Source organism: Xenopus laevis, chromosome 8S (assembly GCF_017654675.1).
Source record: "Xenopus laevis strain J_2021 chromosome 8S, Xenopus_laevis_v10.1, whole genome shotgun sequence".
Lineage (NCBI taxonomy): Eukaryota > Metazoa > Chordata > Amphibia > Anura > Pipidae > Xenopus > Xenopus laevis.
Window position 1 is genome coordinate 74,324,494 of NC_054386.1, and position 13,340 is coordinate 74,337,833.

The 13,340-nt window shown below is 37.6% G+C and overlaps 1 protein-coding gene across 14 annotated transcripts in view; it reads right to left on the minus strand.

Moving 5' to 3' along the window:
* The window catches only part of znf185.S (zinc finger protein 185 with LIM domain S homeolog), an 89,061-nt gene that overhangs the window by 43,630 nt on the left and 32,091 nt on the right, over positions 1-13,340 (minus strand). For 9 of the 14 annotated variants that reach the window (XM_041575047.1, XM_018233092.2, XM_018233086.2 and 6 more), the window contains exons 10-22: positions 13,161-13,238; positions 11,195-11,239; positions 9,791-9,892; positions 9,218-9,295; positions 8,725-8,832; positions 8,138-8,227; positions 6,882-6,941; positions 5,978-6,097; positions 5,701-5,799; positions 5,208-5,327; positions 4,858-4,977; positions 4,081-4,200; positions 3,685-3,774 (exon numbers count right to left, since the gene is read on the minus strand). In XM_041575047.1, coding sequence (XP_041430981.1) covers positions 3,685-3,774; positions 4,081-4,200; positions 4,858-4,977; positions 5,208-5,327; positions 5,701-5,799; positions 5,978-6,097; positions 6,882-6,941; positions 8,138-8,227; positions 8,725-8,832; positions 9,218-9,295; positions 9,791-9,892; positions 11,195-11,239; positions 13,161-13,238 — 1,230 coding nt within the window. The remainder of the gene's footprint in view (positions 1-3,684; positions 3,775-4,080; positions 4,201-4,857; positions 4,978-5,207; positions 5,328-5,700; positions 5,800-5,977; positions 6,098-6,881; positions 6,942-8,137; positions 8,228-8,724; positions 8,833-9,217; positions 9,296-9,790; positions 9,893-11,194; positions 11,240-13,160; positions 13,239-13,340) is intronic. The other 5 variants (XM_018233085.2, XM_041575048.1, XM_018233088.2 and 2 more) reach the window with 5 other exon arrangements.

Sequence of the window (13,340 nt, forward strand, 5' to 3'; positions counted from 1 at the left end):
TGGTGTTTCTGGAGACGGTATTATTATTGATATTTAGACAGAATGTGAACAAGCTCACACAGCTAAGTGGCAGTGGTTTGAAAATGAAGAACACACTGGGCAAATAATGCCTACAAGGTCAACGTATACACTACAGCAGTGGTGGATACGGAATATATTATTGCTGCTTGAAAAACGTCACTCAGGTGGTGTTTCTGGAGACGGTATTATTATTGATATTTAGACAGAATGTGAACAAGCTCACACAGCTAAGTGGCAGTGGTTTGAAAATGAAGAACACACTGGGCAAATAATGCCTAAAAGGTCAACGTATACACTACAGCAGTGGTGGATACGGAATATATTATTGCTGCTTGAAAAACGTCACTCGGGTGGTGTTTCTAGAGACGGTATTATTATTGATATTTAGACAAAATGTGAACAAGCTCACACAGCTAGATGGGAGTTGTTTGAAAATGAAGAAGAAGAAGAACACACTGGGCAAACAAGGCCTACAAGGTCAACGTATACACTACTACAGCAGTGGATACGGAATATATTATTGCTGCCTGAAAAACGTCACTCGGGTGGTGTTTCTGGAGACGGTATTATTATTGATATTTAGACAGAATGTGAACAAGCTCACAGAGCTAGATGGCAGTGGTTTGAAAATGAAGAACACACTGGGCAAATAATGCCTACAAGGTCAACGTATACACTACAGCAGTGGTGGATACGGAATATATTATTGCTGCTTGAAAAACGTCACTCAGGTGGTGTTTCTGGAGACGGTATTATTATTGATATTTAGACAGAATGTGAACAAGCTCACACAGCTAAGTGGCAGTGGTTTGAAAATGAAGAACACACTGGGCAAATAATGCCTAAAAGGTCAACGTATACACTACAGCAGTGGTGGATACGGAATATATTATTGCTGCTTGAAAAACGTCACTCAGGTGGTGTTTCTGGAGACGGTATTATTATTGATATTTAGACAGAATGTGAACAAGCTCACACAGCTAAGTGGCAGTGGTTTGAAAATGAAGAACACACTGGGCAAATAATGCCTACAAGGTCAACGTATACACTACAGCAGTGGTGGATACGGAATATATTATTGCTGCTTGAAAAACGTCACTCGGGTGGTGTTTCTAGAGACGGTATTATTATTGATATTTAGACAAAATGTGAACAAGCTCACACAGCTAGATGGGAGTTGTTTGAAAATGAAGAAGAAGAAGAACACACTGGGCAAACAAGGCCTACAAGGTCAACGTATACACTACTACAGCAGTGGATACGGAATATATTATTGCTGCCTGAAAAACGTCACTCGGGTGGTGTTTCTGGAGACGGTATTATTATTGATATTTAGACAGAATGTGAACAAGCTCACAGAGCTAGATGGCAGTGGTTTGAAAATGAAGAACACACTGGGCAAATAATGCCTACAAGGTCGACGTATACACTACAGCAGTGGTGGATACGGAATATATTATTGCTGCTTGAAAAACGTCACTCAGGTGGTGTTTCTGGAGACGGTATTATTATTGATATTTAGACAGAATGTGAACAAGCTCACACAGCTAAGTGGCAGTGGTTTGAAAATGAAGAACACACTGGGCAAATAATGCCTACAAGGTCAACGTATACACTACAGCAGTGGTGGATACGGAATATATTATTGCTGCTTGAAAAACGTCACTCAGGTGGTGTTTCTGGAGACGGTATTATTATTGATATTTAGACAGAATGTGAACAAGCTCACACAGCTAGATGGCCACTGGGCAAATAATGCCTGCAAGTGCACTACTATTGGTGCACTACTATGAAGAACAGCAAACAGCACTGGACACCTTAAAGAACAGTAAGATAAGTAAAATAAAAAAAAAAATTATATGTATATTAAAAAAAAAAATATTCTCGGGTTGGTGCTGCTGAACTACTAGGAGCAGCACAGTAGCACACCAGTCCCACTCCCCAACACTGCTAGACTAATAGCACTTGGCTGTTAAAGTAGCAAAGTAAAACAACAAAAAAGAAAATAAAAGCAGTCCTTACAAGGACTATTGGGTTATTACAGAAGTCAGCAGATAAGATCAGAAGAGATCAGTGCCCACAGCAGGCAGCTACATACAGAGCACTGCAGTAGAAGGTAGATTACTAGCCAGCAAAGCTACCCTAAAATGTCCCTCAAATCCCTGCAGACTTCTGTCCCTCCAATACAGAGCAGTATCAAGTAGATTACTAGCCAGCAAACTTACTATCAACTGTCCCTCAAATCAGTGAAATCACTAGCAGCTCTCTCCCTACACTAGCTCTTCCAAGCACACACAGGCAGAATGAAAAAACGCTGCAGGGCTTCAGTTTATATATGGAAGGGGAGTGGTCCAGGGGGTGTGGGGGTGGTCCAGGAGGGAGAGCTTCCTGATTGGCTGCCATGTATCTGCTGGTCTGGGGTGAGAGGTCAAAAAAAAGCGCCAGGTAAGGCGAACCCAAAATGGCGAACGTCGCGCGACGTTCGCGAACTTGCGGCGGACGCGAACAGCCGATGTTCGCGCGAACAAGTTCGCCGGCGAACAGTCCGCGACATCCCTACTCTGTAGCCACTGAGGCAGCCATTTAAGCACAGGATACACAGTAGATAACAGATAAGGTCGGAAGAATCCCATTGTATACTGCAGAGCGTATCTGTTATCTGCTGAGTATCCTGTACCTTTTCTCTTTTTTCCAGCTTGAATGGCTGTGCCCACGGCTACACAGCAGCTGTTTATATAAACTATAGTAGAGTTTCTGAAGCAAATACACCAGTTTTACCAGTGTGGAGCAACAATACATTATATTTCTTTAAAACAATGTCACTTTTTGGTGTTACTGTTCCTAATTAAATAAAAGACCAACTAGAGTGCATTCAGCTCTTTTGCATTAAAACTTCTATTGTCCTAAAAAAGGAATTTAGGGGTGCAAAGCCCCAAAAAGAGCTCATATTTGACAATTTGACAATCCATTGAATAATTTCAATTTGGCTATCAAGGTGTGTTGTAGATTGTACTATATCCAATCAAGGAACTTGGCCTGAGTTTCAATAGATTTAGATGCTTTATGCTTGCTTGTATCATATTTAATAGTAAGCTGTTACACTGGTATCTCCTACTTGCTGGTATACACATTACTAGAACAGGTATGGAATCTTTGATTTGGAAATCTGAAATTCAGAAAGCTCCGAATTTCAGGAATGCCATCTACCATAGAGTCAGTTTTAAGCAAATAATGCTATATATTTTTTAAATTTTATTTCCCTGTAATAATAAAACAGAACATTGTACTTGACAGGAACTAAACTGCATGAATCCATATTGGTGGAAACACAATTCTATTGGGTTCATTTATATTTTTATTTTTAGAATTATGCCATGACTATCTGGAAAACACGAGGTGTTCTAGATATTAAATTCCATACCCAGTATTTTTGTTATGGTAAATGTATTAACTTATCAATTATAATGTTACAGTACATCAACATTTGCACTGTTTGTATATAGTCTTGATATAACTATTGCATTTAATGCTTGAGTTCTGATGTATTTAGTTTGTGAGCCTTGTATATTTAACTTGAATTACCTTCATTTTTCTGTCACTTTTTTTTAATTGGAATATTTAAAACTTTACCCAAAAAGCTTACGTTCTGCTACCACTGATTACCTGGTTGCATCCTCCAGCAGATAATCAGCAAGAGATTTTGAAGGTGCGGGACTCTTGTTGTGTTCTCTTCTATCTTCTGTATTCACCCAGCTAAAATGATAGCATTCATTGATTCCTTAGCATTTAATTTCAGTTGTAACAATGCCATATCAGAGTGGATCTATCTTAGTTTTGACTGCTCTGGACCTGTATTCTTACTAAATAGAAAAGATATATGTAATTATATAATTATTCACCCTTCTACTGTGTCACATATGGACCTTCCTCAAATGTGATGATTCATTTTGAGAGAGATTACAACATGAAATGCAATATCTCAGTTAGTATGCCAGTTAATAAGCTACAGGGGGCCAATGTATCAACCCTGATCGTTACAGGACACAGTATATGAATTACCTTTCATCTCTGATCAATGTAATCTTGCCTGGCTCTGGTTTGATAGATGAGATACTTGTCTCCGTGGTGCTGCTGATATTTCTAATGGTCATTTTGGGGCTCCTCGATGGATTTGAGCCACTGAGAACAATTAATGATGTTTTCGAATTGTCATTATGGGATTATAATTCACACTTGGGTCTTTTTCATCTGATAAGAATGTGTTGTAATGATTCTACATTATATGAACTACAGAAGACCTTCCATTTTATGTTTTTCAGGGAACCAAAAAAAATTATCTAAAATCCAGGAAAGTGTAAGATTACGTAAATATATTGTGTAGCAAAGTAACAAAAAAACCTGTACCTATAATTTCCTATTTGTATGACTGATGACAATTGGCAAACTATATACAATATAATCCGAACACTAAATAGATTTTTTTAATAGAAATATAGTATATAATACTATACAATACTCAAAAGCCACAAACCTCTTAAATGTAACTTTAAATAAACAGTGTTGCTAGGTATAGTGGTACATCACTAGGGTCTAATGATTCATTTGGATTTGTGTATTATGAGAAATGATGCATTACCTTCTATAAAATATAAGTAAATTAGATTTAACCATGGAGCTTCCTGATCTATATAAAACCATCTTTCTATGATCACAAATCTCCTTGAGGACCATCAGTATCCTTCTTTTTTTTACAACAGGTGCAGTTTACCTTATATACATGTGCAGAACATATTCAACCAATGAGAACATGCTGTAAGAATTATGATTATGAATTACCTTTCTCCTTTGACGACTGTAATCTTCCCTGCTTCTGGTTTTATAGATGAGATACTAGTCTCAGTGGTGCTGCTGATATTCCTGGTAGTCACTTTGGGGCTGCTGGCTGGGCTTGTTCCCCTAAAAGTTTTAAAAGTGTTTTAGAATTAGCATTATGAGTAAATCATTGTTGATAAAAGCAAAAAAAAACATTGCTTTGTGAAACATTAATACATAGTATAACGTATAGATGAGAAATTATCATAGGCCGTTGCTGAAGAGCCCAACCATGGGAAAGATTTGGATTTGTTCATATACTGTGAACCTTCACACTTGGTGGAGACAAACAAGTTGTAAGAAATAGGAATTACCGTTCTTCCTTGATGACTGTAATCTTCCCCGACTCTGGTTTTATAGATGATATACTGTACTCACTGGTGTTGCTAATATTTCTAGGATTCACCTTGGGGCTTCCGGCTGGGCTTGTTCCCCTAAGAGTAATAAATGATGTTACAAATTTTGCATTATGGTTTAAATGAATGATGAAAAACAATTCTTTGTGAAACCTTAATACATAGTATAATTTACAGCTGGGAAAGCATCACGGGCCTGTGCAGAAAAAGCCCAACTATGGGCAAAATTTGGTGTAGTACAAATACATATACTATATACCTACAGTGCTTTACAGTGGGGCAATCACACTATTAGAAATGAGAATTACCTTTATCTTTTCTATGATGATCCCAAATCTCCTTGAGGACCAGTATCTTTCTCTTTTATAACAGGTGCCGTTTACCTTATATACATGTGCGGAACATATTCAACCAAAGAGAACATGCTGTAAGAATTACGATTATGAATTACCTTTCTCCTTTGACGGCTGTAATCTTCCCTGGCTCTGGTTTTATAGATGAGATACTGGTCTCAGCGGTGCTGCTGATATTCCTAGTCATCACCTTGGGGCTGCCAGCAATAAAAAGTGTTATAGAATTAGCATTATGGGTAAATGAATGTTGATAAATAAACATTGCTTTGTAAAGCATTAATACACAGGAAAACTTACAGCTGGGAAATCATCACAGGACTGTGTGAAAAAGCTCAACTACGGGCAAATTTTGGTTTTGTTAGAAATAGGAATTACCTTTCTTCTTTGATGACTGTTATCTTTCCTGCCTCTGGTTTGACTGATGACATATTTGTCTCCAGGGTTCTGCTGATATTTGTAGTGATCAGTCTAGGGCTGCCGGATGGGCTTGTTCCACTGATGACGATAATCAATATTTTTTTAAATTAGCATTAGGGTTTAGTGATTGTCGATTACAAAGTTATGCTGGGTAATATATTTTCATGATAAAGTATGAAATTACCCATAGCTAGTGGCCCATTTGAGTCTCCTGGCTGGGCTTGTTCAACTACAAAATAATCTATTCTTTGCATCCAGAAATTTAACACTAGTTTCTTAATGATCTCTTCTATCCACTGGTATCCCTCTACACCTGCACTTGGTCTGTTTCTTAGTGTCCATAGGATTCCAACAGGACCAGCAGCGATCTCTGCACCCATGCAGTTATGCCTCCACATCAAACTGTGAGCCTGGTTGGCCATATCTGCCTCCAAAGTTAATTTCCCTTTCCATCTACCATGCATTTATTGCCACCTATCTACAATGTGAGTTAATGCTCTAGTATATACTGTACATATTATATATACAGAGTCATACTCATATGTGTTTTGTAATCACTTCTTTGTGCTATAATCCCATGAACCTTTTCTGGGTTGAAGCCTCTGAGACAAAACCCAAAACAATTACTTATCTAATTTCATACGATGCATTTTCTATGAATGTTAGCCAGAAAATGGACACTTAGCCAAAATCCACCCTTGTGCATAGTTACAGGTAGATTCCATTCAAACTTGTTACTTTATGGATGGAGCTATAAACACAAAATCTACATTTTCTCCATACGCCTTTACAACAGTGTGTATTTGGGCAACTTGATAGTCGAGGAAAGGCAATTAGTTCCAAAATGAATGATTGTACAAACCTGGATGCTGTTAGAGAAGTTGGCTGACTGGTTTGTGTTGTTTTGTAACTACTTTCAAACCTGTAAATACAAATATACAGTACATCATTTCAGTATATGGGGAATATTTATCAAAAAGTTAGAGATCGTCACAGTCCTCTAGAGTGAAATTGTGCCACTCTCCATTAATTTCTATGGGATTTTTAAAAGCGTATTTATCAATGGGTACAAGTTCATCCTTTGATAAATACGCCTTTCAAAATCCCATAGCAATGAATAAATATACCCGTTTGTGTTCACTTGGAAAGTAAGGGTTATACAGCTACTTTCAATAATTTTGTCAAAATAGCACAGCTTAAGGGTCAAGCCACACTGGGCGTTTTGGGGAGATTTGGTCGCCTGGGGACTAATCGGCTCGTCACACATGTGATTAGCGTTGGCGTTTTTTTATTTTAGCCGGCGCAGAGTGAGGGAAGGCGTTTGGGGAGATTGGCCGCCGCAAAAACAAGGCGATTAGTCGCCAGGCGACCAAATCTCCCCAAAACGCCCAGTATGGCCTGACCCAAAATCATGTAGAAAATCATGTAGAAGTCAGTCGCAGATGTCTCTTTTACAACTGGATGATCTTTTTTGCTTCGTAGTTTTTGAGGTTTTTGAAGCTTTGTGTGATAATATGAAAAAGTTGTATTTATTATGCAACAAGTCGAAAAAGTTGCAGTTTTCGGGACTTTTCTGCAACTTTTTCCTGTTCATGCTTTTTCGGTTTAAATATTAGAATTGCTTTCGTGGCATTCATGGCTTTAGAGAAAGTGGGTTTAGTTGTGGTTTCAGAAACCTCTAAAACCACTAAAATTCAACATTTAATAAATAGGCCTCCGTAGTATTTTGCACTGAAAAAGTCACTGCGGAATAAGTTGCAGTAAAAACTACCAGTGACTTCAATGCCTTAAATTTTCCCCCAATGCCTCAAATTTTCCCTCAGTTTTGCTATTTTTTCAGCAAAACAGTACATATTTGCTTATTATTATATATCACACAAAAGAATTGTGAAACTTTAAAGTGGGGCCTGTAAGGCAACTTTTGAACCAGTGGTGCCCTTCAAATAGCAAAAATTGAATGTTGGGAAACCTAGTCACTTTAAATGCTGTTGGCAGCTTCTATCAAATGTTGCTATAAATACAGCCAACAGTATCTACCAAATACCTGCAGTGCATGTATAAAGAAAACAGGCCTAGACTGAGAGCTTAAATCTTATGATACCAGTAACAATGACTTACCTATTGGCGTCTTCCAACAGATAATCAGCCAGAGAATTTGGACGTGCTGGGCTTTTGTTTTCTTCCCGTTTTTCTTTTATGTCCTCGCTGCTACAAAAAAATTTACTATATGTTTTTGTTTTGCTTTTGTTGCCAAGCATAACATTTGTATATGTGATCAGAGATCACTATACATGAAGAACAGGCAAAAAAAAGAATATTTTAATCTCAGTTGCAAATTGGTAGTCCATTAGCTCTTTAAACTCTTTTCTCCAATGAAAAGAACTCATGCACTATCTAGTGGACATAGTCATTTTGTACCAGATACTTGGGGTGTATGCAATTGTGTCATACTGATGACCATGGCCATATACTAACACACCCTTCAGTGTTTACTTGGGCAAAATAATAGCATGTATGGAAGCAGTGCACAAAGGATATGTATGCATCCCATCAGTGAAACTGTCTTTGACTATAATAAGAAGCATTGCCATTCTGGAACCCAGTTTTCAACAATAGTTGCCAAAACACAACATGCACCAGTGCCTGTAACCATTAATGGATGGGTAGTGCAATTGATAGTCAAATTATTTCAATATCCAGTGTACCTTCGCCCTCTGTGCACCAGGTCAGGATTTACTGGTGAAATTCTACTCTCCGATGTACTGCTAACAACCCTCTGGCTCAGTTTAGGGCTTCCAATGGCAGCAGGTGCACTAAAACAACAAAGAATTTTTCATTAGCCATGAATGCAATAGGTCCAAGCATGTGAAACTTGCTGCGTACTTGCAAATATATATTGAATAACTTAATAACTGTCCATATTAATCGCTTCTTTGGTGAGGTGCCAAAAGAGTTTAAGATTTTGCCAAGTGAATGGCTTAATCAGGAGTATACAGTCATTTGACCCCTATTATCAAATCATATTAGGGGCCAATCAGACTAATTGGGAGGAAAATCCATGGAGAAAAGCCATGACCCAATGCAGTTTGCCCCTAACAGATTTTTTTCAGTTGATTTAAATGTGGCAAACTTGGAGCAGAAATATTGGCACCTGTCTGTCTTAAGGTCAAAATGTTATAATGGAAAGGAAATGCTTACCTGTCTATTACTGTAATTGTTGTTTCGTTGGCACCCACTGAATATGACTTCTCTGCATTTTTTAAATTTGCATCATTTCTAGGGGAAAAAACGTGCCCTGATACAATGAAAAGTTGCCATACAAATATTCTCCTGCAATAATATACGTGATTCCTGAATAGTTGTAGAGGAGTGAACCCAATGTATATTTTTTATTCAGCTGTTTATTGTAGTAAGATATCTAGTGCAGCTATGTAACAGTAAGCACCACAGTGCCACAATATGTATATTTAGTTTATTATATAAGAGTTCTGCTGCTCTGTTTAATAATACAATGTATTGATATATGGCAGATGTGTAGAGAACAGCTGGGCTGAAATGCTTGGGAGGTTGGCTCTATTAGAGTGTTACAGTCTATTAGAGTGTCTGTTAGAAATCATAGGATGAGTTTGGAACAGGCCCCAAACTGATTTTTAAGATCCATGCTTTTAAATATACTCTCCCCATGAATGTTTCTCAGTGATGTCTTCTATCATAGGATGAGTAACATCTGATCTGACTATATTAGCAGATATTACTAAATGCTTTACAAACCTCGGAGAGAATGAACGTGAAGGTGATCCTTGTTTATCCCCATAATTGGATTTCGAGTATGTTTCGCTCTTATGTTCTGCATGTTCTTCTTTTACCTCCACCCTTACAAATTAAAAATATCACTGTTCAATTTTTTTCTTTACATCAAAATGCTAAATTGTTGAAGAGAACTAAAAACTGAATAGGGCAAACGGGCAGATAAATTAAATATATAAATAAAATATCCAGACAATTCCCACTTTTTTTTTTCATGACCGTCATGAAAGTGTTTTAACAAACTGACACATTTATGTGTCAATTTCTCAGAATGTATTGGACAATATTCTGTTCAATGGAGTGGTAACACTCAAGTTATACACTAACTTTAATTTTAATCCATAATACTTGGCAGCATTAAGGGAGACAGGGGTTGGTTCTTTCATAAAAAGTAATTCATCCTTTTGGAGTGGGAAATAAATAGTAATGGTTGATTTTCAGTTTCCATAAGTTGATAAAAAAAAAAGTGATAACTTGGGCATGGTTTTCTACATGCTAAAAACTCTTCTGCATTGTTCGAGCTTGGAGCAGTGTAACTTAAAGGGATCCTGTCATCAGAAAACATGTTTTTTTCAAAATGCATCAGTTAATAGTGCTACTCCAGTAGAATTCTGCAATGAAATCCATTTCTCAAAAGAGCAAACAGATTTTTTCATATTCAATTTTGAAATCTGACATGGGGCTAGACATTTTGTCAATTTCCCAGCTGCCCCATGTCATGTGACTTGTGCCAGCACTTTAGGAGAGAAATGCTTTCTGGCAGGCTGCTGTTTTTCCTTCTCAATGTAACTGAATGTGTCTCAGTGGGACATGGGTTTTTACTATTGAGTGTTGTTCTTAGATCTATCAGGCAGCTGTTATCTTGTGTTAGGGAGCTGCTATCTGGTTACCTTCCCATTGTTCTTTTGTTTGGCTGCTGGGGGGAAAAGGGAGGGGGTGATATCATTCCAACTTGCAGTACAGCAGTAAAGAGTGATTGAAATTTATCAGAGCACAAGTCACATGACTTGGGGCAGCTGGGAAATTGACAATATGTCTAGCCCCATGTCAGATTTCAAAATTGAATATAAAAAAATCTGTTTGCTCTTTTGAGGAATAGATTTCAGTGCAGAATTCTGCTGGAGTAGCACTATTAACTGATTCATTTTGAAAAAAAAATGTTTTTTCCCATGACAGTATCCCTTTAACTGTTATGAGAATACCCCCCTATGATATTCTCTGCACATGCTCTTATGACACAATCAATGTTTTCTTTAAGCACACTCCTCATATCAGTCCCCTTTTTCAGCACTGACAAGAGGGTGACTATATAAAAGGCAGAAACTAAAGGCTTGTGTAAAGTATAAAATACATAATTTTTAAACTTACCTTTTAGCCAAAAAGTGTGATTGATTGTTATCTGGTGCACCAATTCTAAAACAAAGATTCATTTTTAAATGTTATCAATATATCTGGGCCAAATTTTGCAGTACTAACAATGACAATGAATTGAAGTCTCCATACTTGTTTCTACTCTGTAGATGTAGTAGATGCCCACCTAGGGCGCAATCATGGGGGAGGGCGCACTTTAAAGGGGAAGTTTTTTTTTTAAACCCTGGTTTGCTTGGCCTTTAATAGTTTTTCAATTTTATAAACCGCCTGTTCCAACCCCTCTTGCCCATAATTCGTACTGCAGAAAGAAGCACTCCAGGCCTCCCTTATGGCAGGTGCTGGCATAGGAACATATTTGTGGGCAATAACTTGGCTGCTGCTTGCACAGGTAAACAGATGATTAGGGGCAAAATTAGGGATTTTTGGCTGCTGCTGGCACAAGTACATATTTGGGGCCACTATTGTGAATTTTTTGGCTTCTGCTGGCACAGATACAGACTGGGGGTAATATGTGGGATTGGCTGCTGCTGGCACTGGTACACAGATGTTTGGGGCAATATGATGGATGTTTAGCTCCTGCTGGCACAGGTACTAATTAGGGGCAATATGATGGGGTTTTTTGTCTTCCACTGGCATAGGTACAGATTGGGAGTAACAATATGATGGATGTTTTGTTTTATGCTGGCACAGGTACAGATTGGGGGCTTGGAGGCAATCTGAGGGATTAACTGCTGCTGGCTCAGGTACAGGGGGCAATATGAATGGTAAGGTGGGAAATGGTAATGCAGGAACGGGTGGGAGGGGGCACTGATTGAAGCCCTTGCCTAAGGTGCCAAAATACCTTGGCCCGGCCCTGCTAGGCAGACCTGAATATGAACAGTATTATAGGGAAAGAGCATTACCAGACCTATTCATCTGATTGTACCTTTATCTTGTATTTTAAAAATAATACTGCTCATTCAGAGACAGTGTTATCACACACAGAGGTGTAACTAGATATTACTGGGCCCCACAAAAAAAAAATTTCGGGCCCCCAAAATGTGTAGAGGTTGACCTGTTTTACCATTATTTATTGAAATTGTACATCAGTTAAAAAAAATTGACACTCAATTTTGTCGCAATGTTTTTTTTTGCACTGCTTTTTTTTAAGAAAATGTATTGGTAAATTAAGGGTTTGGGAGTTTGGTCAGATTTTTTTTATTTTTAAACAGAGTGAGAAAAATTGGAGTTTTACTAAATAACCCCCCTTTGTGTTACATAAGATGACAAAAGTAGAGGAATTATAAAAATTCAAAACTATACTGTATTGTTATAAGTTTAGTTATTCATTATTAAACATTATTTTTAAAAACAAAACAAACACTGCCAATTATCCAGTAAGGTGCATGCCAGGATCTTGGAAGTATTTTTATTCCTTAGTGTAAATGCCTCAGTAAAGTAGGTAAAATTATCCTTTGGTGGCTGCCATTTAGCTACAAAAATCTGTTACCAAAAACCCATGAGCACTACAGGGAGATTTTTAATTTCATTTGGAAGTACTAGGCCCCTATTCTATGTGATTTTACTTTTTCAGTTGTGGAATATTGAGCTCCCTATTTACATTACAATTCTTACTTTTACTTTGGGAAATACTGAGCTTCATATGGGCTATATTGACAGCTATAACCCATAGCACATAGTACTAAATGAATAGTAGAAAGACTACTGTGTAATGAAATAAAAGGTCCAGTAACTTTAAGCAGCCAATTCTGTCTTTCTTGTCTAATCTACAGAAGTAAAGGCTGCCTACTGATTGATTGGTTTGGGTTACTACTACCAAACCACACTCTTTATCTCATTATCCCCCACTCCTTGTTTTGTGTCTTTGAGTCTCCCAGAACACCCCAGAAATATGAATCGGAGTACTGTACTCACTATTCAGTTTATAGACAGATCCTTAGTTTATATTTTGATAGGAACTTACACACTGCTTCTTTTGGCTGCAGAAAATACATATGACCGATCCTTTGTGTTCTTCAAGACACCACTTGCTGCTTCAGTTCTAAAACAGACAAACATTTATTCTAAAATATACATAAATAAAAAACTGATTATTTGTGCATAGCTGTTCATTTACAGAACCTTTCATTTGGTTACTTGTAAC